The 26,034-nt window shown below is 33.8% G+C and overlaps 1 protein-coding gene across 2 annotated transcripts in view; it reads right to left on the reverse strand.

Moving 5' to 3' along the window:
• Positions 1-651: 651 nt before the first annotated feature.
• Positions 652-26,034, reverse strand: part of LOC124357736 (protein Smaug homolog 1) — an 83,550-nt gene continuing 58,167 nt past the window's right edge. The window contains exons 2-12 of one of the 2 annotated variants that reach the window (XM_046809753.1): positions 10,135-10,374; positions 9,471-9,551; positions 8,418-8,559; positions 7,585-7,646; positions 7,360-7,469; positions 7,066-7,228; positions 6,382-6,599; positions 5,566-5,713; positions 5,259-5,421; positions 4,292-4,466; positions 652-2,371 (exon numbers count right to left, since the gene is read on the reverse strand). In XM_046809753.1, coding sequence (XP_046665709.1) covers positions 2,213-2,371; positions 4,292-4,466; positions 5,259-5,421; positions 5,566-5,713; positions 6,382-6,599; positions 7,066-7,228; positions 7,360-7,469; positions 7,585-7,646; positions 8,418-8,559; positions 9,471-9,551; positions 10,135-10,333 — 1,620 coding nt within the window. In that variant the 5' untranslated portion in view covers positions 10,334-10,374 and the 3' untranslated portion in view covers positions 652-2,212. Of the gene's footprint in view, positions 2,372-4,264; positions 4,467-5,258; positions 5,422-5,565; positions 5,714-6,381; positions 6,600-7,065; positions 7,229-7,359; positions 7,470-7,584; positions 7,647-8,417; positions 8,560-9,470; positions 9,552-10,134; positions 10,375-26,034 lie in introns of both variants that reach the window. The other variant, XM_046809752.1, reaches the window with a different exon arrangement.

Genomic DNA, 26,034 nt, shown 5'->3' on the forward strand with positions numbered 1-26,034 from the left:
AGATTGGATTTACTTGCTATAATTACTACATTCATATAGTTATTGTATAAACCATAGTATAATAACATGGAGATTTATTTTACTACTCAATAAAAAGTTTATTTAATAGCACACACACACAAAACTGGAAGTGAGGGAATCCCCACTGCACATGTCATTATCCAATTATTTATGTGTGACAGGAGTGTTCATCTTTTAAAATAATAAAATAATTAGAATGAATAAAATTGCAACTGTTGACAAATTTATACAAAATTAATATACATTTTGTTAGAATCATAAACTTAAAATTGTCTCAAAACCAGAAAAATCTTTTCATTTTGAGGTAATTAAGAAATTCTTTCAATTTGTACTGTATTTAAGTGTCATTAAACAATTTACAAATAAAAATAAAAATGTAAAAATTAACTTTAGATTGAAACTTCTCCACTCATAGATAACAATATTTATACAAATCCAAGATATCTTGTTTGTATCCCAGCTATATATCAACGTAAGCCTCTTTTTTACATCTCAAAATTTTTTTAATAACAAGGGAGTTTTAGTGTCAAATAGTACATCAACAAAATGAACATTTATTGCCATCTCAGTAAAATAACACTGGCTTAAAATTGTCACAAATGAATGAATGTGTACAAGAAAAATTCAAAGTAGATTTTGATAGCCAAATTTATTACAATATAACAGGTATAAACATTGTTTGTTTAAATTAATACAACAATATTAAATACAACAGAATTATGACCTGGTAGAAACATATAATACATTATGTGCACAACAGGATGTACAGTACAGGCAACACATCTTGTAACTGGTTGTACCTCTCACTTTCTTTTAATAACAAACAAATTAAGCAAAACAATATTATTTTACAATAAAAATAATAGTAAAAAACTTAATCCTAAGCAACACGCATCTTAATATATTAAATTTAAGTATTTACAACACATCAATCACAGTACACAACCATCCCGTATTGCACAACTTTCGTAAATGCACAAACCCAAATTCAATAATAAAATAACAATTTCTATAAGCATCACATAATGAAATAAAGCTAATACAGAGACTAGCACTGGCTCAGTGATTGCAGAATTCCACTAACGACAATAAATAATACCAATTACAGATCACATAACTCTGTAAAATTAAAACTAATCAATCACAATAACCTAAACATAAAATTATCAAAAACAATAAAAATTTCTGATTACAACAGAAAGCTAATCAACTAGTCAGCACATAAACCGTGCATCCTAAAATTACAAACTATATTAAAATACAACGAAAACATAGTAAAAGTCAAGACACTTTTTCATAAAGGAAACCTACATCAAGATGAAACTAATATCTACCCCTAAATATAGCTGACTATTATTCATTCAGTCTTCATTAGGCCATTGAGTCAACAGAATCAGATAGCCCAATAGCAGCCTATTATACTATTCACATGGTAAGGCATAATTCATACCACTGGTCAGGTATCAAAACACTAGTATTGACGAAGAAAGTGCAGCAACACATTGTCAGCAAGAACATATATTTCGGAAATATGACATGTATAATTCAAATTCAATTATTAATATTTCAATAATATTGTAACACAAATTTAAACACCCAATAGCACAATAACGAAATAACCTTTGTTCTAAATTTCAGATAAACATGTGTTTCATGTTTATTTCCAACAGTGATATAGAAGCAATGCCTTCGAGTTTTAACTGAACTTTTGAAACAATTACAGAACACGGATCCACTGACAACAACAACGTTTAACACTTCCCACTCAAACTAGGCAACATCCAAGAGAACCTTACACTTACACATTACAAATATTTACAACCCACATAATCTAGTTTGAGTAGTTTTTTAGCCTCGATACAATAATACCAGACTTGAATAACCTTAAAGCTATTACAAATGAGATGAAAACTTCTAAGAGATCAAAATTAATAGTGAAAAGTACACAAGCTGGTGTACGCTGGTGGAGTGCAAAAGAATTATGAAAAATAAAACATGCAGTAAAATTAGTTAGAAATTGAGACGGTTAAATTATAAAAGAATATAATAAAGACAATTATTTTGCATCACAGTACAATATAACATACAGTGAAAGATTGTACGCTTTTGAATTGAAGTTTTCCCAAAGCGATGACAAATTGACATTAAATCTAGAAAAGGTACAAAAATAGTTACAAGAGAAACGTCCAGACTAAAGTTCCAGACTCTGCTCAGTCATGCGAAGACAAAGGCGCTCGAGTCGGGAGTTGAGCTCTGGGTCAGTGTCAGATGGGGCCTCTGGCGGGGGATTGGGGGGAGCAGAGTGTGTGCGCTGGACATAGCTGTGGCCTGGCTCCTCAGCACTTCCATACTAAAACACATTATCAAAATTACTATATGAAACCAAATCACATAAAAAAACTAAGTTGTAGTCATCTTAACTTCATGAAAAATGAGACAACTGAAAAATTAATGAACCAAATCACATCAGTGAGGAGAAATTGAAAATAGTCTATTATTGGTGCTTATTTTGTTAACATATAATATCATAGTTAGTTAATAATACGTGGAGTCAATTTCATAACTTTTTTACACATTTAGTTAACTTTGCTTATTATGGTTGTTTTCAGAATTAAATTCTCTACAATCTATATTAGGAAAAACAGTTTGTTTATTGGTCATTTAACAATGTTATTGGACATCAAACATTTAAGACGGTATTTTTGTTATAGATTTTTGGCAAATTTTATACTTTTTCTCAAAACTGTTCACACTACAACCTCTAGAGTGGGTTTATTTGATTTTTCAGGTGATTTACCTTATAAATTCACCTTATTTGAGTTAAAAAGTAAGAACAAAACATTTCAGAATCGCTTAATTTCACCAGGTGAACTGACAACAAAGCAAAATCTTTTGCCAGCCATTACTCACTAAAGCGTTTTCGGACCTATATTTACATAACATTTTTTCTTATTTTTAGCTCTAGAATCACGTCTTAAAATATTTTACCATATTTCTGACTCACCCTGTATGTATGTATATACATTTTATATATATATATCCAAAATATATATATATCCACACTGAACAATAATAAACTAGAAAACTTAGCAATATCTACTTGATTTGCAAGAACTTGACTGTAGTATTGTTTGACTGTTACTGCATTTTAAGAAATATCTACAAAAATATTAAAAGGGTGAAAGTTCATGTTGTGCAATAAATATTATTTGTGAGTTAATCTGTTTTAAGTTTATGTTTATGGAGTTTTCGTTGTTAATTATTGTTAAAAACATTAGCAATAAATAATGTTGGATTGTTTTAGAAATAAACACAGTGAAGAAGCATGGATAAAAATCTGGTATTCAAGGAATGATACAAAATTTGTTTTTCCTCTAAGTACAAGAAACAGAGATTGCACTTTACTGTAACCTACAGTAATGAACATGTCATTCGTCAACTCTTTGTTTAGTTAGTGGCTCAGTACTACATATTAAATGTCACAAGACATTCTCTTCCATACTTTTTAGCGAATGTTTGATTTCACCAAACCTACTCTATTTGCAGAACGTATATTTTAAACAGTTTTTTTCCGAATTAATTGGGGATTGAAGTGAAGAGAAGTATATTCCCACGATTCAGACGTGCACATTTTGTTCCCTTGTTCGTGCAGATTACAGCTAATTGTCTGCTACATGTTATTGCACTAGCCCCCAAGGTACAGGGTAGTTCTTTAACATTTATAATGTTTTAGAGGTTAATAAATTAATTAATTAATTAGTCTAATTGAAATGAGTCTAATATGGGAATGGAACAAAATCTAGTAGTTCTGCCAATTTCATCTAGAGCACTTTAGCAATGACCTAAATTAACTAGAACTTGCCAAATTCCACTGTCTTCATGAGTCATACCGCAGATATAATGCATCTTTATGAGTCACTGGTGACTCACATCACAATACGACAAAGATTATCAAATTAAAAAACGCAGTGATCATCTTAATAGAAATTACTAATTTTGAGAACCAAATTTACAGAATTTTAGCAAGTTTCATTTTAATTATAGACATTTCATCTATCTAGTCCAACCAAGTTTAAGAAAGTTTTAAACCAAACCTAATTTTGTGTAAACCAGTTACACCACCAACCCATAAGCATAAGACCAAAAAATTACTAATTGATAAAAATCAATTCATTTACAATTTTCTTAGAAATAAATGCAACAAATGGTGACCGGTTGTTTCAAACTAGTGAATTCATCTTACTTGACAGTCAGCAGGCCAGAAACTGACCTCAGACGGGCTGTCCTGTAGGCTGGGACGCTTGGCCAGGAAGCTCTGAGTGTGGTGGTGGGGATGTGAGCGCAGGGGACTGTGACGCAAGGGGTGGGCAGATAACGGGCGGCTCACAGGCTGAGGAAATCTGGCAGGTGGCACAGACAAGTACCCATACTGTTGTTGCTGCTGCCTGCAACACAACAAAACATTATTGCTCAGATTGACTTTCCTAAAAAGCAAACCTTTTCTCTATAGTAATAGAACCTTCTATATTTATCACACAGTATTATTTGTCTTTCCATATATTTTCTTTAAATAATTCCAACAAATACAACAACTGGCAATGTTTTATGCATTAAAGAAGGTAACATTTCAAAGTTGCATAACCCTTTGATTAGTAATTCCCGTAACGTATTTGGGAGCTGGGAGCGCACTACATGCCACCTGTGGTAATCCTGATAGCCATGCAGGCATCGCTATGGTGCTTAACAGTTTTCACAACAACGTTTCATGATGAATAATCTCTTACCTGAATACGTATGCGATCTAGCAGAAGAATCAGCTGATTCTATTTCTGTTTGTGTACAAGTCTGTTGTTATATCTGATATAGTTTTGTTGTAGCCTAGTAGCCAGTTGACCTAATGGTATACTTTTAGTTGTGTTTACCGTGAGTAAATAAACGTGGTTGTTTGTGTAATTACTGATTGTGTAAATGCATGAGAGAAGTTAGTGCAAGTGTTTGTGTAGTTATTGATGATGTGCAAAATGATAAGAGAAAGACTATCAATCAGACAAATTTTAGCTGAGATTTTTATGAAAAAAATCCAACAGTGAAAAACTCACCAGTAAAAGGGTTAATTGATGAAAAATGGTTTTAAAATTTTTTGCAAAAATTATTTGAAGAGCACAGTTAGGACTAAACAATTATTTGAATATTTCACAGAAATTCTAATACCTAAATTCCAGTCAAAGGAAACTTGCCTGATCTGAGAGATGTGCTGTGAGATCTGCAACTTCCATGACCTTATCTTATTCTTCTGTTGAGTTGTGAAGGCATCCAGGTAGAGTGCAGTGTCCAACAGGTTCACAAATGTGGTGAGGGCTTCATCATCCATGACTCCACAAACAAGCAGCAGAGTGCAGACTGTAACATCAAATTGGAGCATTCACATTTAGAAAATTACTTAGTTACTTTCATTTTTTTACCAGTAAACACAAAGCAAGAACAGAGAAAGGAAAAATAACTTTTACTCTACAAAGAGTTATGTTACATCAACAAAATTGATACCTTTATAGAGAACTCTAGTGATCTGCGAAGGCAGGTCATCAACAGGAGGCTGGTCGGTGTCTTCATGGGGTTTGAGGGGTGTCAACAGTATAGTCTTCACATCATCCATGGCTGACAGCAAGTTTTTTCCACTACCCTCTGTGATTTCCTGTATAAAACATTAATATTTGTACAGACCTGTATCCAAAATTAAAGCTCACCAAATTTTCAAATTATTTTTGAAGCGCTTGCGTTTGACACTAAATTTTACTTCAGGCTGAACAAGATAAAAAGCGCATATATATATATATATATATATATATATATAATTAAATTTAAAAAGTTTCTCAACATGACTATATATTCCTTTAATGAATTTCTGAGATGATTCTGGAGGTGGAGTACTCCATAATTAATTGTTTTATGCCAAAAGCTGTTTTAGTTCTACCTGTTTAAATTTTAACTGCTTTAATTGTAACCTTTAACAACTGTAATAATTGTATTTTAAACTTTTTCTATTTCCTGTTGATATATCTCGTATTTTATGTTGGGTATTCTTTTTTTTTCTAGTTTAGTAAGAACATGAATTAAATCCTGACACTATTCTTGTATATATGTGTATATGCTACGTGAATATACACATGTATGTTTTGAATTGAATATTATAGAACATGCAGAAAAGTATGTTTATCATCATACTATTTCATATTTATTGCATAAAACAAATAAAGAACCTAAATTATTTAAAATTTTGTGGTAAATTTCATATAATGCAAAATATTATGGGAATACAATACATATAATAACCAGACACAACACTAGAAGGGCCTAGATTACCTGTTCAAGATGACATAAGTTGGCATAACGGTCCCGCAGCTTGGCAATAGAAAGAAGTATCTTGCGCTGTGCCCCCAGAGTGACAGGTCCAGCTTCTACAGACTCTACAGTCGCTTCAAACGTCTCCTCAGTCAAACTCAACATCTGCGCGTAGGTCAACTGAGAGAACAGTCGGGAGTACTTGTGAAGCCTAAGCGTTTTGAGCCATGGACGCACATCTGAACAATTACAGTCGTACATTATAAGGACAATCTAAACAATTCAAATAAGTATTTTGTCTTGCTGGTTTTTTGTTCCTTACTGTTTCTACTTATCACAAGAAGAACACAATTGCACAAAAATTGCTCTTTGCTTAGATCACATTTCTTCAATGTGAATGTTATTTATTTTTAGCAACATTCTGAGCCACCATAATAATTATACTTTGTAAACAAACAAGGCAAAGTTATTGCAGATTGCAAGTTCAAGGAAGTAAACGACAGGGATATTTTAATAAAATAGTTGTTTTCCAATTTCAGTATGATATTATTTCTTAAGTTTATAATGCAACTATATGGGAATAAAGATACATGGCTAGACAGTTCTGCAATATATCAAACTGTGATGAACTATTTAATAAAGGTTTAACTGGGAAAAGAGAATGTCCTATTCATTGTAAAGCAAGAGTACAAAACTGGTACCCACCTTTCATGCCGACTGCTTCAAACCCTGGTCGCAGATCGTCCAAGTGGGTCTCTGAACCACTGCCAGACGATGCCTGGGAGGACTGTGGGGAGAGGGGAGGTCCTTCAGACAGTGACAGGGAGAACCGGCGTCCTGACGACCTCCTCACCACAGACAGATCATCCTGTACACGCATGCACACAATGTCAGATCGTAACAAATTACAATACAATATTCTCTGTGAAATAATTTGTGGTAACTGAATACTCAAAAGCAATAAGATACTCAATAGACTACTATTGTTCAAAGACTTACCTGAGAGGTCCATAACTCGTTGCTAGGAGTGACTGCAAATGGGGGAGTCAGGCTGTTGCTGCGTCTGATTTTCCCTTGGGCAGAGTCAGTCGCCTCTGTATTGGTCACTGCTATAGAATAATTTGGGATTAAAATTTGTAAAATAGAAAAAGAATATTTACTACATTAGTGACTACAATGACATTTTTTTAATATTTAGAAAACAGAAAGGTAAAGAGTACTTACCAGGATTAACTCCGATATTCATGATCCTATCCTCCAAAGACTTGCGCCACACATCGAACGTGCTACAAAGAACAAATGATGTGAGAACATTACTTCAGATAACCAGGCAACCAGCATGATATATATGGCCTGTCATTATAACGGACTGCTCTTATCAATCTTTATGGTTATGGAATGCGTGCTTTATCTGATTTCACGATTACGCTGTTACTTCTTTCAATTTCAGATGAGTGTGACACAATGGACCAAGGTTCCCTTACTGAACAACTCAAGACTCAACAACAAAATTAATAAAGAATTAAGGTTTTTATGATATTCCTTGCTTGTCCTCTGTATAATTTACAAATCAAACAATGGTCCATCAGACCACATGGGTAGGATTTTGGAAAGTCATAACCACATTAGTTTAAGTAGGAAAGTTAAATATACAATTTTATCCAAAACCATTACATTGAATCAAATTATATTTTTTACAAAGCATAAGAGCTAAGTGAGCTCTCCAAATTGATTACGACCATCATATTTTTATTTCAAAGAACACATTATTATGTAGTCATTAAAAAATAATACATTTAGGAACCAATAGAAGATTTGACATTCTTTGCTATCTTTATAGTTGGATTTTTCCTGTAATAAAACTTTAGGCCTTCAAAATAAATATTTATAGTAATTTCCAATGTTACATTAATAAATTATAATATAATATAAACACAGGAATTTGTGAACATAGATCATTGGCTATGTAACTGCATTGTGATTTTTTAAATATTTGTTATAAAATGAACAAGAATATTATCTAATTACAGTGATTACACACAAACTGTACAACTCACCAACGATCCTCCTTGAGAGCAGGGTGGATGAGAATATACACCAACAGCTGTGTAGCTTTCTCCAGGTACAAGTTATTGTCCAGGGCATGGTTGAGCACCACAGGTAACACCCCTAGGTACATGTGTTTGGCCTCCTTGTTTCCTGAATGCCAAACAACAACATTAGAAAACACTGACCATCAGATTCTATGTTAGGTATATACAAGTAAAGAAAAATTGACAGCTGCAGTGAACATTTGATATAACCATATTCCAAATTTTAGAAGATATTATTTGTCCTATTACTTTCACAAATGTTGAAAATGAAATATGCAGCTGTACACTGGTATTTCTAAATTTATAAAATCAATTAACTGTTCACAGACATTGAAACATGAAATATATACAGGGTGTTTCACGAGAGGTTGGCAGAACTTCAGGATGTGATAGTAGACACAAAAACAAGTTAATATAAACATACGCATTTATATCCATCTCCCTTCCTTTAGTGTGTGTCTGTCCATGTTTTTTATTTATTTTAAAAATTGTATCTCAGAATCCATTGGAACGATTAACATGAAACTTGGCAGTTGTTTGCTCCAACAGGTTCTGTGTTATGATTTTTAAAATAAAAACTCATATGAGCAGACAAACACTAAAATAGGGGAGATAAGACATAAATACATATGAACATTTTTGCTTGCTATTTTTTTGTCTATCACTTACTGAAGTTGTGCCAACTTCTCGCGAAACACCCTGTGTGTATATATGGAATATCACAATGGAATAAATACGCTTAAAAAACATGTATGTGTTTACTTCATTCAACACCTACCACTTATAACTTAAAATACTAATACTACTCAAAATCATTAAAGACCACACCTTCCTTTATGTTGTTTATCTTTTTCATGAAGCTAATATTTAACTGAAAATTCAGATGTATTTATAATAAAAGTATAAGCAGAACAATGGTAAAAATGCTGAATATAATTATGCAAAAAGTTTAATGTCATATGGATTGGCTTTTCTCTCCTATTGTACCTATAATGCATACAGTGATTAAAAACTTGCCTGGTCTCAACAGGGGCAAATGTAGCAGCAATTCATCCATAGCTCTCTCCTTAGGTTCATTCAGCAAATTGCTGATGTATCCTAAAAACACAATACTATTTTTAGTTTACATGTTCATAGTGAATCATACATGCTCTTCTTAAGTGAATAAAAATACATTGTTCATGTAAATGTTATTATATAATATGTGATATGAGAGACATCTGTAGCTAAAATACATGACATCCCTTTAATGTTCCATAACAAAAATTAATACTGATTCATAGCAGCTAAAATTTGTATGTTGTGTTAAACTTGTTAAATACTATAAACTTTTTATTCTCCAATATAAAGTGTGTATAAAGTATAAATAAGTAAAACATATAAAAATACATCAAAAATATACATACAATTTTTGATACTCTAGCCAAAATAAATAATTAACACCTATATTTTTTGCCATTTCCTACAAACAAACAAAATCAAGTAAAAATAAATACATTTCTAAATTTAAAATACTAATTTACTTAGCTTACTTTTATAATCAAACAACAATTTTTAATGCCTTCAAGGGAGAAGAAATTCACGGGTTGTTGACCTCTTGATCCCGCAGGGCACTCTCAGCACTCTTGGGTCAGATAGTTCTCCAGCTCAATAGAGAGGAAGTTTAGACCATAGTACTCACCAGGGTTGTTGGCCTCTTGCTCTCGCAGGGCGACCTCAGCACACTCAGTCAGACAATTCTCCAGCGCAATAGAGAGAAAGCGAGCTTGGGTGGGCTTCACTCTGGTTACCATCTTGAACAGAGCAACCATTTGACCGCTGATATCCCACTGGTCGAACCACTGGCACATGGTATCCACCCGCTCCTGGTACATTTTCATCCGACTGACACTTGGCCGCCTGACCTCGTCAATCGTTTCCACTGAAACCGTACACCATGTCACATGAGCAATTGGTACATGAATAATGTTTAAATATCGCATATTTTCACAAAGATTGAGAACAGTTTTTCTGTATTTATTGGGGTTGGCCATTACCAACCTTTATACAACATTTTTACAACATTTCAGAGAGTGTAAGTTGTAATTAGTACCCTTAATCTTAAGGTGAAAACTAGTGGAAAGTATCATTCTGTCATTTAGGTATAAATACGGGGTGACAGATAGTCCACACAAAAAAAAACAAGAAAAATTAATTTATTGTGTGGAAAAAATGAGAATTTAGGATACTTAACAATTCCTCTTTACTAAGTTTACTGTCTTAAAAATGTGTGATCAGACCCTCAGGGGTTATTTGGTCATCTCGAGAGTGGTTTCCTCGTACGTTCATCTCCAGTAGTAAAAGGCAGCTACATCCAACACTAAAAGATATTTTTTATTAGCCCCTCTTTAATTTTTATTTTCTACTTCCTGGAACTTTTAATTACTTTTCACATTAAAATTTATGGTTCTAATTCAAGACTAAATGTAAGTCTGGTTTTACATTTCCACTCACTCCCGTAGTTCATTGACATTAAGTGGGTATTAAGCTAAATTCAGTTTAATATTTTTTTAAATCTGTACTTTTTATTAGTTTTGCAGTAAATATGCTGTGCTATTGACAGTTTAAGCCATCAGAAATATCATAAAGATGGTTTTAGATTATTATCAGAGGCGCCCGAAACCCAATATACCAGCCTTTCCTTTTCAATTTTGTTGAGGAGATTAACACATACTATTTTAAGAAATTGATAAAAGTAGTTTAGGCCATTACAACTAACTGGCTAATGTAAACATTATCCTCAATTTTAAATGAAACTTTCAATTTAAAAAGTTTTTACTAAATATCCCTCCAAAATGTTTTAGTATTTTTGAAATGATAGGAGCTACAACTAAAATTTAAACAGACCATAAAAATTATTTATCCTAAAATCAATTTAGGACATAACCTTTGCTGAAAATGTATGGAAGGAAAACAACACACAATTAATGGTCAGTGGGAACATCAAAAATCGGTTTCAAGGAACTTGGGTAACATTTGGTTGCTATCCTTCAATGGTACAAAAAAAACTCAAAACAGGATATTTGGAGAAACCCTAGTTAGAAAAATTTTTTTTCTTAATTTTTAATGACTCCCTACTAGAACATTTTAACCTAGATTACTGGTATTGGGAAATTTTGTTTGGATATAGACTAGAAAAATTAATAAAATAGAGCTTCTGTTTAATTTTCTTTAAACTCTTGGAAGTATATATTTTAGAATTCAAATACGGTATGTTAAAAACGGCAAATAAACAAATTTTAAGATTATTTCCAACAACATTCAGTCAATACAAAATACAATATCCAAATAGAATAGAATCCAATGTAATAAAAAAAATAATTAATTCTTGAAATTTGATTTGTATATTATGTTAAAATTGTTTCAACCACAAATTAAACTGTTCTCAAAAAGTGTCTTAGGTGTCTAAAGGGACATTATATCTAAAACTTCAGTAACATTCTTTAAAGAATATCCTACATAAGTTTAAATACGTTTTAAGTATTCTCGAAGATGTGTGCAATATTTTAGACAGTCAAGTTGTTTTGGTAATAATTAATATCTAACATAAGTTTAAATACGTTTTAAGTATTCTCGAAGATGTGTGCAATATTTTAGACAGTTAAGTTGTTTTGGTAATAATTAATATCTAACATAAGTTTAAATACGTTTTAAGTATTCTCGAAGATGTGTGCAATATTTTAGACAGTTAAGTTGTTTTGGTAATAATTAATATCTAACATAAGTTTATATACGTTTTAAGTATTCTCGAAGATGTGTGCAATATTTTAAACAGTCAAGTTGTTAAATGGTAATAATTAATATCTAACATAAGTTTAAATACGTTTTAAGTATTCTCGAAGATGTGTGCAATATTTAGACGTAGTAAAGTAAAATTGCAAATGAATAATAAAATTCGAACTGTATAAGTCATAGATCTTAGACTTGAGTTAATGTAAAATTCCGGAGTTATATAATAGCTAATCATTGTAAAATAAAAGGATAATAATTTGAAATTTCTTATCCGCTGAAGTGTGTTTAAATTGTGTAGTCTAAACTTACGTTTTTGGCGAGGAACTATTCTTAGCAGTTGCTTCTTCCTCTGTGCCTTCATGGAGTACATCTCGCGCGAAACCGAAATTGAATGACGCAAAAAAAACAAACCCTTTTCCACCTCTCTTGCAACGACGACACAAATGCCAATCCCAACACTATATAGATGGTCTCACTAGTTACAATGCCTGCGGCGGTTCTTATAGCAACCCCCTCCCGCACAACACCTAACACTTGGTTGAAGCATGATTGGCTCCTCACACAGAACCGGTTACTCCTTCCACCCTCCCGGGCGAGCAAACGGTGTCCGCCTCCTTGCATTTCTCATCGTCTCTACCAGCCATATCCGAACAAAAAATAACAGCAAAGACGTATAAAAATTACCTTCAAAGCTTACAAAATTGTACCTCAACGATACCAGAATTATTGTCTGTACGTCTAAATGTTACTAAATTATTACGTAATTTCCATATGTCAAATGTTAGCGGCACAAAACATTATTTGTAAATATGATTTATTTTACATTTAAAGTTGCCACAAATACGAATATACATATAAAAAAACAATTTTTGTATTTAAAGTTTGGCTTCATCTTAGATGGTTGAGAAATGGCACCTAAAATACTAATTTTCACGACGTTTTAGTGCATTTAGTACGCCGTTATGTTGTCGTATTCAAAAGTATCTACCACTTGTTTTTAAAACACTTGCCGTAAAATAAGAGGTAAGCCTACCATAGTGCGAAAAAAAATTCGGTTGGTAAAAGTGCGTATTCTATGAAATTTAAACGTTGATTACGATTTACATATTAATGACCAGAGTTAGATTTGCTAGATAACAAACCAAATAGCAATAGTAGCAGTTACTAATTAACATGTTTTTTTTTATTAATCTAAACACGTGTTGGAACGTTAGTTTAATTTCTATTGGTATAGACAGTTTATCTTCAACAACTGTCCCAAGCTTTTTGTTGGGAGAAATGATGAGAGATGATGATAATCATGTCTTATCAGATTTTATTTATCCAGTCAGTTGTGTGCTGTGCCCGTGAAGAAATGTACTCGGGCCTGCTAAAACAAATAACAGTAACTGTACAATTAACGATTTTGAGTTTTATATCATTTTATATATTTTGAAGGTCGGAGAATCCAATGGTGTAGTCGAAAAAAACGTCTCTCTTACAGTTTTAAATTTATAACGTTTCTGTTTGGCAGCAATTGCTTAGGTGTAGCAACATTGCCAAATAAAAATACAGTAAACATCAGGTGCTAAGCAGAAGAGCAACGAGTGCAGTGCAGACACTGCCATCTTACTGAGCACTAAGATACTGTTTTTGTATTTATCAAACTGGTAATATGCTACAATCCTTACTGCCTTTGTGTCCTTTGGATGATGATCTTTTTCAAAACAGGTGGTTTGATAAATAACAGGTGAATATTAGCTAAATATTTTTAGTTGGCCTAGAACAGTAGGATTTTGTGAATGTTATTTATTGTTTAAGTAGTTCTTAACGTCTAAAAAGTATTATGTACAATCGTTATTGGTAAGATAAATAAAATCTGAAAGTGAGATTGAGATTATTCTCTCAGTTCTGCACTACTATGACATAACGGTGTTCAAGTCATCAAGTGTAATACATGTGGAAAATACTTTCCAGAAAGGATCGAGTTTATTGTGAACCGTTCAAATTTCGGAACAAGAGAAGACACGGAAAGTAAGCTAACAAACGATCATGACTTGAATTCCAGTCAATCGCTTGATTCGGATTCATTAATTCGTCAGAATGTAAGTTTTATGAATTGATCATTAATAACTCATCTTAAAACCTTAGCCCTAATAGTGTTTACCAAAGGATAACTAAATGATTAATCAAATTTAAAATCTGATTTTCAGTGTAGAATTTTTGTATGAAGGTCTACTGTAAGTTTGGATGTTTGTTTAAGAAATGTCAGTGGAGACTTCAGTCCTGTAGGGTTTGAACCTACATGACGCTTATGTCATGGCCAATGGCCTACTTAATGTAGACGGTGAAGAGAAACAGATGTGCAATGAACTTTCTGATGTTCAGATAGAATTCACAAATGCAATAAACGTTGCTTACTTAATTGTACGGACTTTTTCATTATTTTGTCGCATAACCATTTCAATTTTACATTTTTTTTGTTCACAGGGTTTGGAAGTGATTTCAAATATAAGTTTTCAATGATGCCTCCAGAATGGAGTCTCTTCTGGCGGTGTCATCCTTTATACGATGGACAGTGATGAAGTGTTAAATAACCTTCATGAAGATGTTGGTAAATTGAAGCATTACCAAAACTAAGTGATGACTTTAACCAACAATATAACAATGTAGTGAGTGAAATAAGCAAGAAAAGCGATTATTTGATGATTATTTTAAAAATGCAAATGGATTTGTACAAGAGACTACAAACAAGCAAAACTCCTGTTTTGCTTCCACCATTAAAATGAAGAAAAAAATCCATTTTCTGTAAAAGAGAAAGCTGAAATAAAACCCCTAGGCACTACGTCTTGTAAGAAGAACTAACTGCTCAACTAAATGATCACACCAAAGGAGGCAGTAATTAAAGATTGCTATTGGAACCTTGGCCCTAAGAAGAGGCGTTCATTTATATTTGGTATCTGCTCAAAAATTGACAACAAGAAATAATGCTGTAAGAAATTGCGGTATCAAGTACACTGTGAAAGATTATGATGATGTTAATGTCAATGTTTGTAAAGTGTTTTAACCACTCTTCGCTACAACAAAAATTACAAGACGTTAACCACCGTTTTGAGTAAAATTCCACAAGGAACCATCAGCGTATCTCTGGACAAACGGGTAAAAGCCCCAGCAAAAATAAGGGTCCTTTGACTCTTGTTCAAAACCATATTAAACTTGACAATCCTGAGGTTTAACACTACGGAAGGGAACCTGTCTCCAACACTCGCTATATACCGAGTGATTTATCGGTATCAATCATGCACGAACAGTTTCTTGAAAGTTTCCCTGAGTAAAAAGGTAAAATCTCATGAATTTTACAAAAGAACTATCAAAGAGATGAATATTTCTTTTGCACAACTAGTCACAAGGAGTGTGACTAATGTGAGAAATTTAATGCCCATCCAAAGAAAACCTAATTGATTATTGCAGTAATTGTATGGAGTGGAAACCCCACAATGACAAAGGTCACTTGGCAAAAGAATTGTACAAGTATTTTAGATCTACCGGAGGGCACAATTTGTGTCACAACATATCTACAAAATGTTATAATACTTCGTCGTGTTGACAGAGTATTATTCTTTAAAAGACTAGTTGCATGTCATGAGACATTCGCACAAGTTGGAAAAAATTCTGTTTTTACACAATTTCTCTGTCTATGGCACGAAGCAATCAGTATGAGAAACAAAGATTAGCTTGCTAGTAACTTCTGTTTTCAGTTTTTTAAACATACAAGAGATAGCCTAATCATTGACATATTTCTATGTAACTGCAGCAAACTAAAAACTGCAAACATTTATTAACTTCCTTTCAAGTATTCACCATCAACAGCGATCAAATAGCAGCAAGTGAGTTGACCCCTTCCTACTTCGAATCAGGTCATAGTTTCATGTCTACCAAATTGAATTATCACTTAAGCGAATCACTTATCACCGAATTCCGCTTATTCCAGAATTTGGCCAACGCCCCACTTAGGGGTCTGGAGGCGTAGTCCTCAGCGAGCCCAAGAAGAGTAATTATCTACACAACCACAACTGAATGACAACAAATGTAATCCCGAAATTGATGTTCATCCTTTCATCAATTAGGAGGATGCTTGTCGTTGGATTATCTTTCAGTGGCTGAAATAACCCTTAAGGTCATAACCATTAGAGGCAGGAACAACTTTAGAAATTAACAGCATAGAACGGCTATGTTCGAACACTTGCCATCTCAAATGGGTGTCAAGTTAATCAATAAGCTCCCTGGAGATCTCAAACGAATAAATGAACCCAAACAATTCAAATCTCGATTAAGACACTTTTTGTTGTCAAAGGCATTTTACTCCGTTGATGAGGTTACGATGGGCCGCTGGGATGAAAATTAGCATGTTATTATTATTATTTTATTTATCCTTTTCTGATATTCAAAACATGCAAAACACAATATATTGTTAGGTTCATACATTAGTATGTGGAATTGGCTGTGCCTATGATAAGATAGGTTTTAGTTTATAGATTTTTTAAATCAATATGTTGAAATGACGCTTGCAATGCAATGTTGTTAATTGTTTTACTGCAATAAAGAATTATTATTATTATTACCAGTGAAACAGTCAGCACACAATATTTCTTAAAACTAACAACCCGTTATTGACATTTATTTCAGGAGGTCCCAATGTCAACAGCCTTTGCTATTTTGACATGTCGGTCAACAACCGGAACAGTGGTACATCCTCGGGGACGCCTCACTGACTATGAATAGCCCACTAACTGGATAAGGTTGTGCCCAGGTACACAGAGTCGGACAAGATCCATTTAGAACGAACCAGTCTCACGGTAAAGCGTTTTAGTCACATTTCACTGTGCTGAAAGCCAATGTATCATATTTTCACCTTTTGGGTTGTATCCGTACAAAGAAATTGGCTAATCACCTTTGAATACAATGGTTATATTTAAATCTCAAGTTAGTAACAATCGCAAAAATAAATTTAAAAACCCTTCATTATATGAGTTTCAAATAACGACTGATAAGTCAATGATTAAGTTTTGAATCCTGTTTCCTCAATCTGTGAGGTGTGCAACTTGTGTCAGAATGAAAACGTTGGAATTTTTAAACTACTTACAGTACAACCGACGACTTTGTTTGATATCTCATATCAAGCGAGTGTTGTGCGTGCAAACATTTATTAACTTCCACTTATAATTTCCACAAATATTGATAATGGTTTCAGGAATGATTTATAGTACTTTTTATGGAGTAATAGACGTGCAGTTAAATGTATTGTGTTGGTCCTTAATACAGTATTCAATTTATTCCTTTGTTCAAAAATGTCGTGTTTCTAAAATTAATTTGTAAATTCCAATACAAAGAACAAGGAAAATACTCGTCAACGACAGGGTGGAGAATGATTTCGAAAAATAGTTTTAATATGGCTAACATTAAATCAGAGGGGGGGGGGACACCAACATTAAATCAGAGAACAACTCCATAGCGTTGTTGTGGCCAACAAAATTAAAGTAAAGAATGATTTGGTAGATAGGCCTAATAATGGGACTGGGGTATCCAATTATTCACCACTGTCCATAAAAGTAGAGGTTGAGGTGAATCTTGCAGATAAGGTATCGTTCTAAAAAGTTGTGCAGGTGTCTTTTACGCAACAGTGATTTCTCTAGTGATATTGCAGTAGTAATATCACTATATCAACCAAAACTTCAGACGACGACTTCTCACCTATGTAGAATTTACCAAGGACTACTTTACAAAAGCAGGTTTACCCTGTCACAGACAAAGCCAACAGTGTATCCAACAATCACACTGGAATGAAAATCAAAGACTACTTTTTAAAAGTCGCGTAATGTAATAACAATGTTTCTTATCAAACACTTATATTAAGTTAAAGGAGGAGCTCTTCTTATTGGAAAAAACTATTGCAATAAAAAAAAATACAAGATTGTCCAATAGTTTTTAATTTATTATACAAATTAAAATTTATTGAAGAACTGTGCAGTTTTTTTTTTTACTACAATACTTCTTTTAAATATTTCGTAACTGATGTAACCATATCAGTAAAAACATGCCTAGTTCAGAGAAAAGTCTACAAAGGGTAAAATTATGGTATCATGTATTTTTTATTCTTATACTATTAGACTCACATGTTGGATATTTTAGTAATAATACGATTATTTACCAATCTCGCCACTAAGAGTTTTACAATTTATTTACATCTTACTTTTGTCAGTAGTTTGTATAAGAAACCACGTAACATTTATAAATTATATTTTTAAGTAAATATGTGAATGTTTAAACACGAGTAAATATCATTGTTATTAATATATTATAAGGGTATCAATTTACAATAACGTGACCATGGAAAAGGTATGTTCATTTTGTTTCCTGAAAACTACAATTTTTCCTGAAAACAATAGTGAAGAAAAATTCGTCAGCAACGAAAATCAAAGGAGTTACGATTTTTTGAAATCCTCTGAAAACTCCGTTTTTGACAGTACCTCTGGCAACACTATCCACATTTGACAGTTTGGTATTACTCCGCGGCTCTCTCAAATAAAGAAGGGACAATGTAAATTGATGTAATTAATTAGTAAAATATAATTTAGATAACAAATTGAAAGTTGTAAGAGCTCGATGGAAATTAGTTCAAATTTTTGTTTTAAATTAAATCTTAAATATTTTAAAAATAATAAATAAAATAAAAATAATATTTAAAAAAAACTCGTCACAGAAACATGATATTCCACTGGCTCGACATTCTTTATCAGCGTGCGTAACAGTGACATATTTATTATAAGAATACATACAAATTATGAAGCTATTGAATGAACTGGTTCAACATGGTTATCTAACCCCATCAACAACTATAGACATAGCCACTTATAGGAATACACATGATGGCACATGTGTTTTAAATTACACTGAATGCCCAAATGGTTGTGCCAATATTATGTAAGGCTATCTATTTATTGACGCCCGTTTTGGAGGTTATAAACGTTCGATCCTAGTACAACACGATCGGATGGTGTAGAGCTATGATATTTAACGATTACTAAAGATAGTGGTATCTTTGCCCACTTAAACTAAAAACTATATTGTACAGTTGCATAATAAGTTGGGGATTTCTATCCACGCTTGTTGCTTCTTGGCCACACGTTTCCTCTAATTAATATTAACCCTAGAGCTGGTATGAAACGAATTTTCGTCGCCAAAGGCCCGTCCGATTTAGCAACGACGAATATTCGTCGCCAAAGTAGACATGTACAGTTATTGAAATTTTAGCCAATTAAGGTCATATAAATGATTTTTATTTGATATATTCTGGAAGTGCAATAACTATAGTACCGATTTACTGTTCTTACTTCGATTATTGTCTTCTTTGTTTACCGTAAAACATAGTTTTTTTTTGGACAGCTGACGTGAACGTAGTACGGGTCAACCACATTGTTGTGAAACTGTAAACAAGTGCCGGGTTTTGTGTTTGAGGTTACGAATCCAATAGTATTTGGTGTTGTTATTATTGTTTTTTTTTAGCTTTCTTAGGTTATAGTTTTAGTTGTTCAGTATGTATTGTATATAAATAAGGTAAGATTAAAATTTATTATTTTATTTTATTTTTGTTTTAACTGTAATACTTACATAAGTATAAATGCAGTCAAGAGATTATGTTTACCCACGAACAATATTTATTTAGAAATGTACGCATGTTTGAAAATAAGTAAATATGGGTGCTTTTTCATACAAAGCCCTGTAACACATTCGTTTTGAGGTAAAAGTTACAATAATTATATATTTTTGGAATCAGGACAAAATTTCGAATAAGTTATACATTTACGGTTTTTATGTAAAGCTTATTGCTAAGCAGTTACACAACGGAATATTTACAAAAAAACATTCCAAAAAACATTTTTCTTACATTTTGTAAAAAAAAAAAAAAAATAAGTTTCCATGGAAACAATAAGATATTGTTATTATAATGCTCTCCATATAGTTGTGAATACATTGACATATAATAGTTTATATTTGGACTAACAGTTATGCAATGTGATACATTATAAGAAACGTCTGCAAGGCTGTTAAAATAGAGCCGCCAGTACAGAGTGACACCATTGCCAGTTCTAGGGTTAACTATAATCTACTATTTGATATACAGATAGGAATTAAGTGTAAAGTTTTTATGGCATAAAATAAGTTTAAAAGACAAGACCTATTTAGAATTAGACAGTTTTTAAGAAAACAAGCTTTTACATCTACTTGTCAATGAATAATGCGTGGGCTCTAGTGGGATGGGCTGGGGATAGCTCATTAATTGCGTTCATTAGGACAAGCTAATGCAAGGTTTTGTACAACAGAAAACGTACGGTATTGTATCTGACTATAAAGTAGTTGACTCGGGGCTTATTAGGAAAGACATCATGTTTGGCAAAACGTAAGGAAGCGTGTTACTTTAGGAGACGTCTCCTTACACCAAGAAGGGTGAGCGAGATAAAACTTTTTGTTTGACAATGAAACATTTTCTCAGGCCCGACCCATCCAGTAGTCACTGCGCGGCGGCGTGATGTGCCTGTACCTACCTCGGCTGGGCGAGGAACACATCCAGTTGCCAGTCGGGCCCGGGGAATTCCCTGGTCGTCTCTGTAAGCGGCGTACCACGGACCCTTGCAATCATCTTCCGTTCTTTGGCGAGTTCGAAACGCTTACAATGTTTAGTCTACTAAGCTAGTCTACCCTAATGCTATCAGCTTTATACCTTTGTTATACAAACTACGTGCTATATGTTTTCATAACACCTCTGTTTCTCCAACTGTCTTACGGTGTTGACCATCCTTATCATTATCACAGAAATGCTAAGAGCAACAACAGCCGTTACTTAAAGAAAAGACATTTATTTTAAAAACCTAACCTTTAATTCCCACCAATTGGATTTTTCAGTGCATAATATTAAAATTAATTTAATTTTAAATTAAATTACGAACGCTAGGTCGGTATGCTACAATGAAATTAAATGATACGAGTAAATTGTTAACCAATCAGTAAAACTCTCAAGTAGACTATTATATTGAAATCTCTGTTTCTTATATTGTGGCAGTAAATTGTTTTGATTGTGTTATTCAGTAATTATTTTTAAAACACGTGTTTAGAAAGATTTCTAAAGTAATACGAAATTATTTTATATTTGACACTAACATATAAATTTTATTTATATTCGGAAGGTAATAACGTTTTAATAATTATCGCAATCCCGTATAAACGAACTAACCTTATGTAATTTTAGTTTAGATTATATTTTCTTTTTGTTATTTTTTGAGGCTACACAAAAGAAGTTCATCAGCATTAGTGCGTAATCGGATGTACCATCACTGAGTGGGCTGATACATCATAAAGAATCAAATCAAAATTTATATTTATAAAAGAATAGCAACACCTGTCTACGTCGTAAGGGCTTGACAAATTTGAATCCCACGGGATCCGAAATGTGCCGCTTTTATGGATTAGTTAATTTGTAAGCCATAGAACAAAAGTCATCAAAATTTCGCAACAAATTTTAAACTCTACTGTACTGAGTTGTGGAGTCCCCCAGGGATTACTACTCAATCTAATTCTTTTCCTGGTATGTCAATGACATTGAATCATCACTACTGCAAGGAAAGCTTGTGCAGTACCCTGATGACATGACTATGTTTTAGAGGAAGCTCTAAACAAAGATTAAATTACAAGCTTTTCTCGAACTTAACAATTGTGTTCATTTTAATAGCCTCAATCTCCAAATAAACTCATCAAAATCAAATGTCCATAACTTTTCAACGCACTCTATAGACGTCGAAAAAAGTGGTCCGATCGTTATGGAGGCTGATTTATTATTCGAGGAAGTCTCTTCTTCAAAGTTCCTTCGAATACACCTCGATCGACGGTTCACATGGAATAATCACATTGATCGTGTTTGTACCATCTCAGGGGTTTATGTCTTGAGATCTTTGACAAAGATTGCTTGAGTCAGGTACTGATTATGGTGTATCACGGCTTAATTTATCCTCACCTCTTATATGGAATCGTATTGTGGAGAGCTGTGGAAACAACCTTTTTATGAGAGTTTTCAAATTACAAAAAAAGCAATTCGCATTATTGCTAATTTGAACTTCGGAGAGTCGTGCAGATCCGTGTTTAAACACTGGCAACTGTTTGCCTTCCACGTCACAACATCTTAGAAACAACTTTATTCTGTTTGTCTAAATGTACCTTAACCAGAGGTCGAGACATCCTTCAATCCTTCAGAGGTCGAGACAAGAGGCAGAAATAACTACCGATGGGGATGTACAGAACGGTGGTGTATGAACATGTGCCTTCACAGGCAAGGGTTCATTTTGTAACAGATTTCCAAACTCAATTAAAAACTCCTCAATGTCGAAGGCGTAGAAAATTCGTTTCAAACTCTGCTTCAAACGCTTTTTAGTGTTAATGAGATTCTGGCATTGAACTGGGAGACCACGTAATGGGGAAACTGACACTAGCGCTGGAAGTAGGTGTAATTGGCAGAGAATGAATGGGGTATGAATTTTTGAATGCGGCCTTCATGTGGGATGAATATTAAAATGTTGACGAAGTAAATATATATGCATTGGATATTGTTGACTGCAAATAAAACGATTTTATATGGAATGTTTACCTCTGAGAACGTAACCTTGATTTAATGTAACATCTACTGCAGTTTTACTTATAATACGACTAATGTTGTAACATTTACAACGATGTAAAATGTATTGAAGTGACGTTGAGGAAATTGTAAAATATACGAACAAGTCTCCTGAACCATATTACAGTACTTGAGATACTTCAGCGATAGTATTGAAATAGCGGAAATTGTGTAAACTTTTCTTTTTCAGTTCTATATGGTTTTCAACAATTTTACTGTATCTCAGTTTCCCTGATAAATGAGTATAGCACATAAAATTTTAAAATCTAACTAGAATTCTTAGTATGTATTACTGACGATTATAGTTTAAAAGAACATCAGGATTTAATACAATTACCACCGTTATGTGGTACAAAAATTGGACACTGCATTTCGAGGACTGAAACCTATCCTCTAAATAAAATGAATTGCAAAACGTGTTGCTAAGCGCTGTAAATCTCGTGAACAGTGCAGTACAGGCGCACTACACGTAACATGGTGTACATGCCAGAGAAGATTAGACTGTTGTACACGTTTAGCTTATAAATAAAATGAATCGCAAAACGTGTTGGTAAGCGCTGCAAAATCTCTGATGAACAGTGCAGTACAGAGCGCACTACTACGTAACATGGTGTACATGCCAGAGAAGATTAGACTGTTGTAACACGTTACACCTTATAAATAAAATTGAAATCCAAAACGTCCAAAAGTGTTGCTAATGCTGCACGCTAATCTCGGTGAAAGCTGTACAGCTACTAGGCGCCACAACACCCGTAACATGGTGTATACAATGCAGAGGAAGATTAGACTGTTGTTACAACACGTTAACCATTATAAAATGAATTCGACAAAACGGTTGGTAAGCGCTGCAAATCTCGTGAACAGTGCAGTACAGGCGCACAACACCTTAAACATGGTGTACATGCCAGAGAAAGATTAGACTGTGTTGTAACACGTTTACTTTATAAATAAAATGAATCGCATAATACGAGGTTGCTAAGAGCTGCAAATCTCGTGAACTGTACAGTAAAAAACAGCAGCGCACTACACATTAACATTGTGTTCATTGCCAGAGAAGATAGAAGATTAGGGACTGTTGTACACGATTACCGTATAAATAAAATGAATCGCAAAAACGGGTTGGTAAGCGCTTGGCAAATCTCGTGAACTGTAACAGTACTGCAGGCGCACTACACATAACATGGTGTACATCCAGAGGAAGATTAATTCGACTGTTGTACACGTTTACCTATATGAAATAAATGAATGCTTCGCAAAAAAACGATTTCGAAGAGCTGCAAAATCTCGTGAACTGTACAGTACAGGCCGCCACTACACATAACATGGCTGTAGCATGCCAGAGAAGAAATTAGGACTGTTGTACACGTTACCTGTATAAATTAAAAATGAATCGCAAAACGTGTTGGGTTAAGAGCTGGCAAATCTCGTTGAACTGTTACAGTACAGGCGCACTACACAATAACATGGTGTACATGCCAGAGAATATTAGAACTGTTTTGTACACGTGACCATTATAGAATAAAATTGAATCGCAAACACGAGTTCGCTAAGAGCTGCAAATCTCGTGAATGTACTAGTTACAGTACCGCGCACACCACTACAACATAACATGGTGTACATGCCAGAGAAGATTAGGGGACTGGTTGTACACGTTACCTTATAAATAAAAATGAATCGCAAAACGTGGAGTGTTGCTAAGCGCTGCAAATCTCGTGTAACGTAACAGTACAGGCGCTTCTTCAAGTAACATGGGGTACATGGCCAGAGAAATTAGACTTGTTGTACACGTTACCTTATAATACAAATGAATCGCCAAAACGTGTTGGTAACGCTGCAAAAGCATCGTGAATCAAGTGCAGTACAGGCCGCACTACACGAAACATGGTGTACCATGCCAGAGAAGGATTCAGACTGTTTGTACACGTTAACTATTATAAATAAAATGAATTCGCCAAAACGAGATGCTAAGAGATGCAAAATCTCGTGAAACTGGATAAAAACAGTACAGGCATGCACATACCAACATATACATGGTGTACATGCCAGAGAAGATTAGACTGTTGTACACGATACCTTATAAATCAAAATGAATCGCATACAAACGTGTTGGCTACAGGCGCTGCAAAATCTCGTGAACTGTACAGTACAGGCGCCCACTAAAAGTAACCATGGTGTGTACATGCCAGAGAAGATTAGACTGTTGTACACGTTACCGTATAATTAATAATGAATCGCAAAACGTGTTGCGATGAGAAAGCGCTGCAAAATCTCGTGAACTGTTACAGTACAGGGCCACTACACGTAACATGGTGTACATGCCAGAAAAGATTTAGACTGGTTGTTACACGTAAACCTAACTAATAAAATGAATCGCAAAAACGTGTTGCTAAGCGCTGCAAATATCGTGAACATGTTCAGTACAGGCGCACTAACACGTAACATGATGTACATGCCAGAGAAGATTAGGACTGTTGTACACGTTACCATGTTATTAAATTAAAAATTGAATCGGCAAAACGTGTTGGTAAGCGATGCAAATCTCGAGAACGGTACAGTACGCATGCGCACTACACGAACAGTATGGTGGTAACATGCCAGAGAAGATTAGACTGATGTTGATACACCGTTACTTTTAATAAATATTAAAAAATGAATTCGCATAAACGATTTGCTAAGCGCTGCAAATCTCGTTGAAACTGGTACAGGTACAGGCGCACTACCACTACACGTAACATGGTGTAACATGCTCAGAGACATTAGACTGTTGTACACGTTACCTTATAAATAAAATGAATCGCAAAACGTGTTGCTAAGCGCCTGCAAAATCTCGAGTACGAACGGAGTATACAGTACATGCGCCCACTACACGAAATATGGTGTTACATGCCAGAGAAGATTAGAACCTGTTGTACACGTTACCTTTATAAATTAAAATGAATCGCAAAACGTGTTGCTAAGCGCGTGGGCAAATTCTCGTGAACTGTACAGTACAGGCGCACTTACACGTAACCATGGTGGTACATCCAGAGAACGATTTAGGACTTTTGTACACATGCCTGTATACAATAAAATGAATCGCAAAAAACGTGTTGTGTACAGCGCTGCAAAATC

Source organism: Homalodisca vitripennis, chromosome 3, assembly GCF_021130785.1.
Source record: "Homalodisca vitripennis isolate AUS2020 chromosome 3, UT_GWSS_2.1, whole genome shotgun sequence".
Taxonomy (NCBI): domain Eukaryota; kingdom Metazoa; phylum Arthropoda; class Insecta; order Hemiptera; family Cicadellidae; genus Homalodisca; species Homalodisca vitripennis.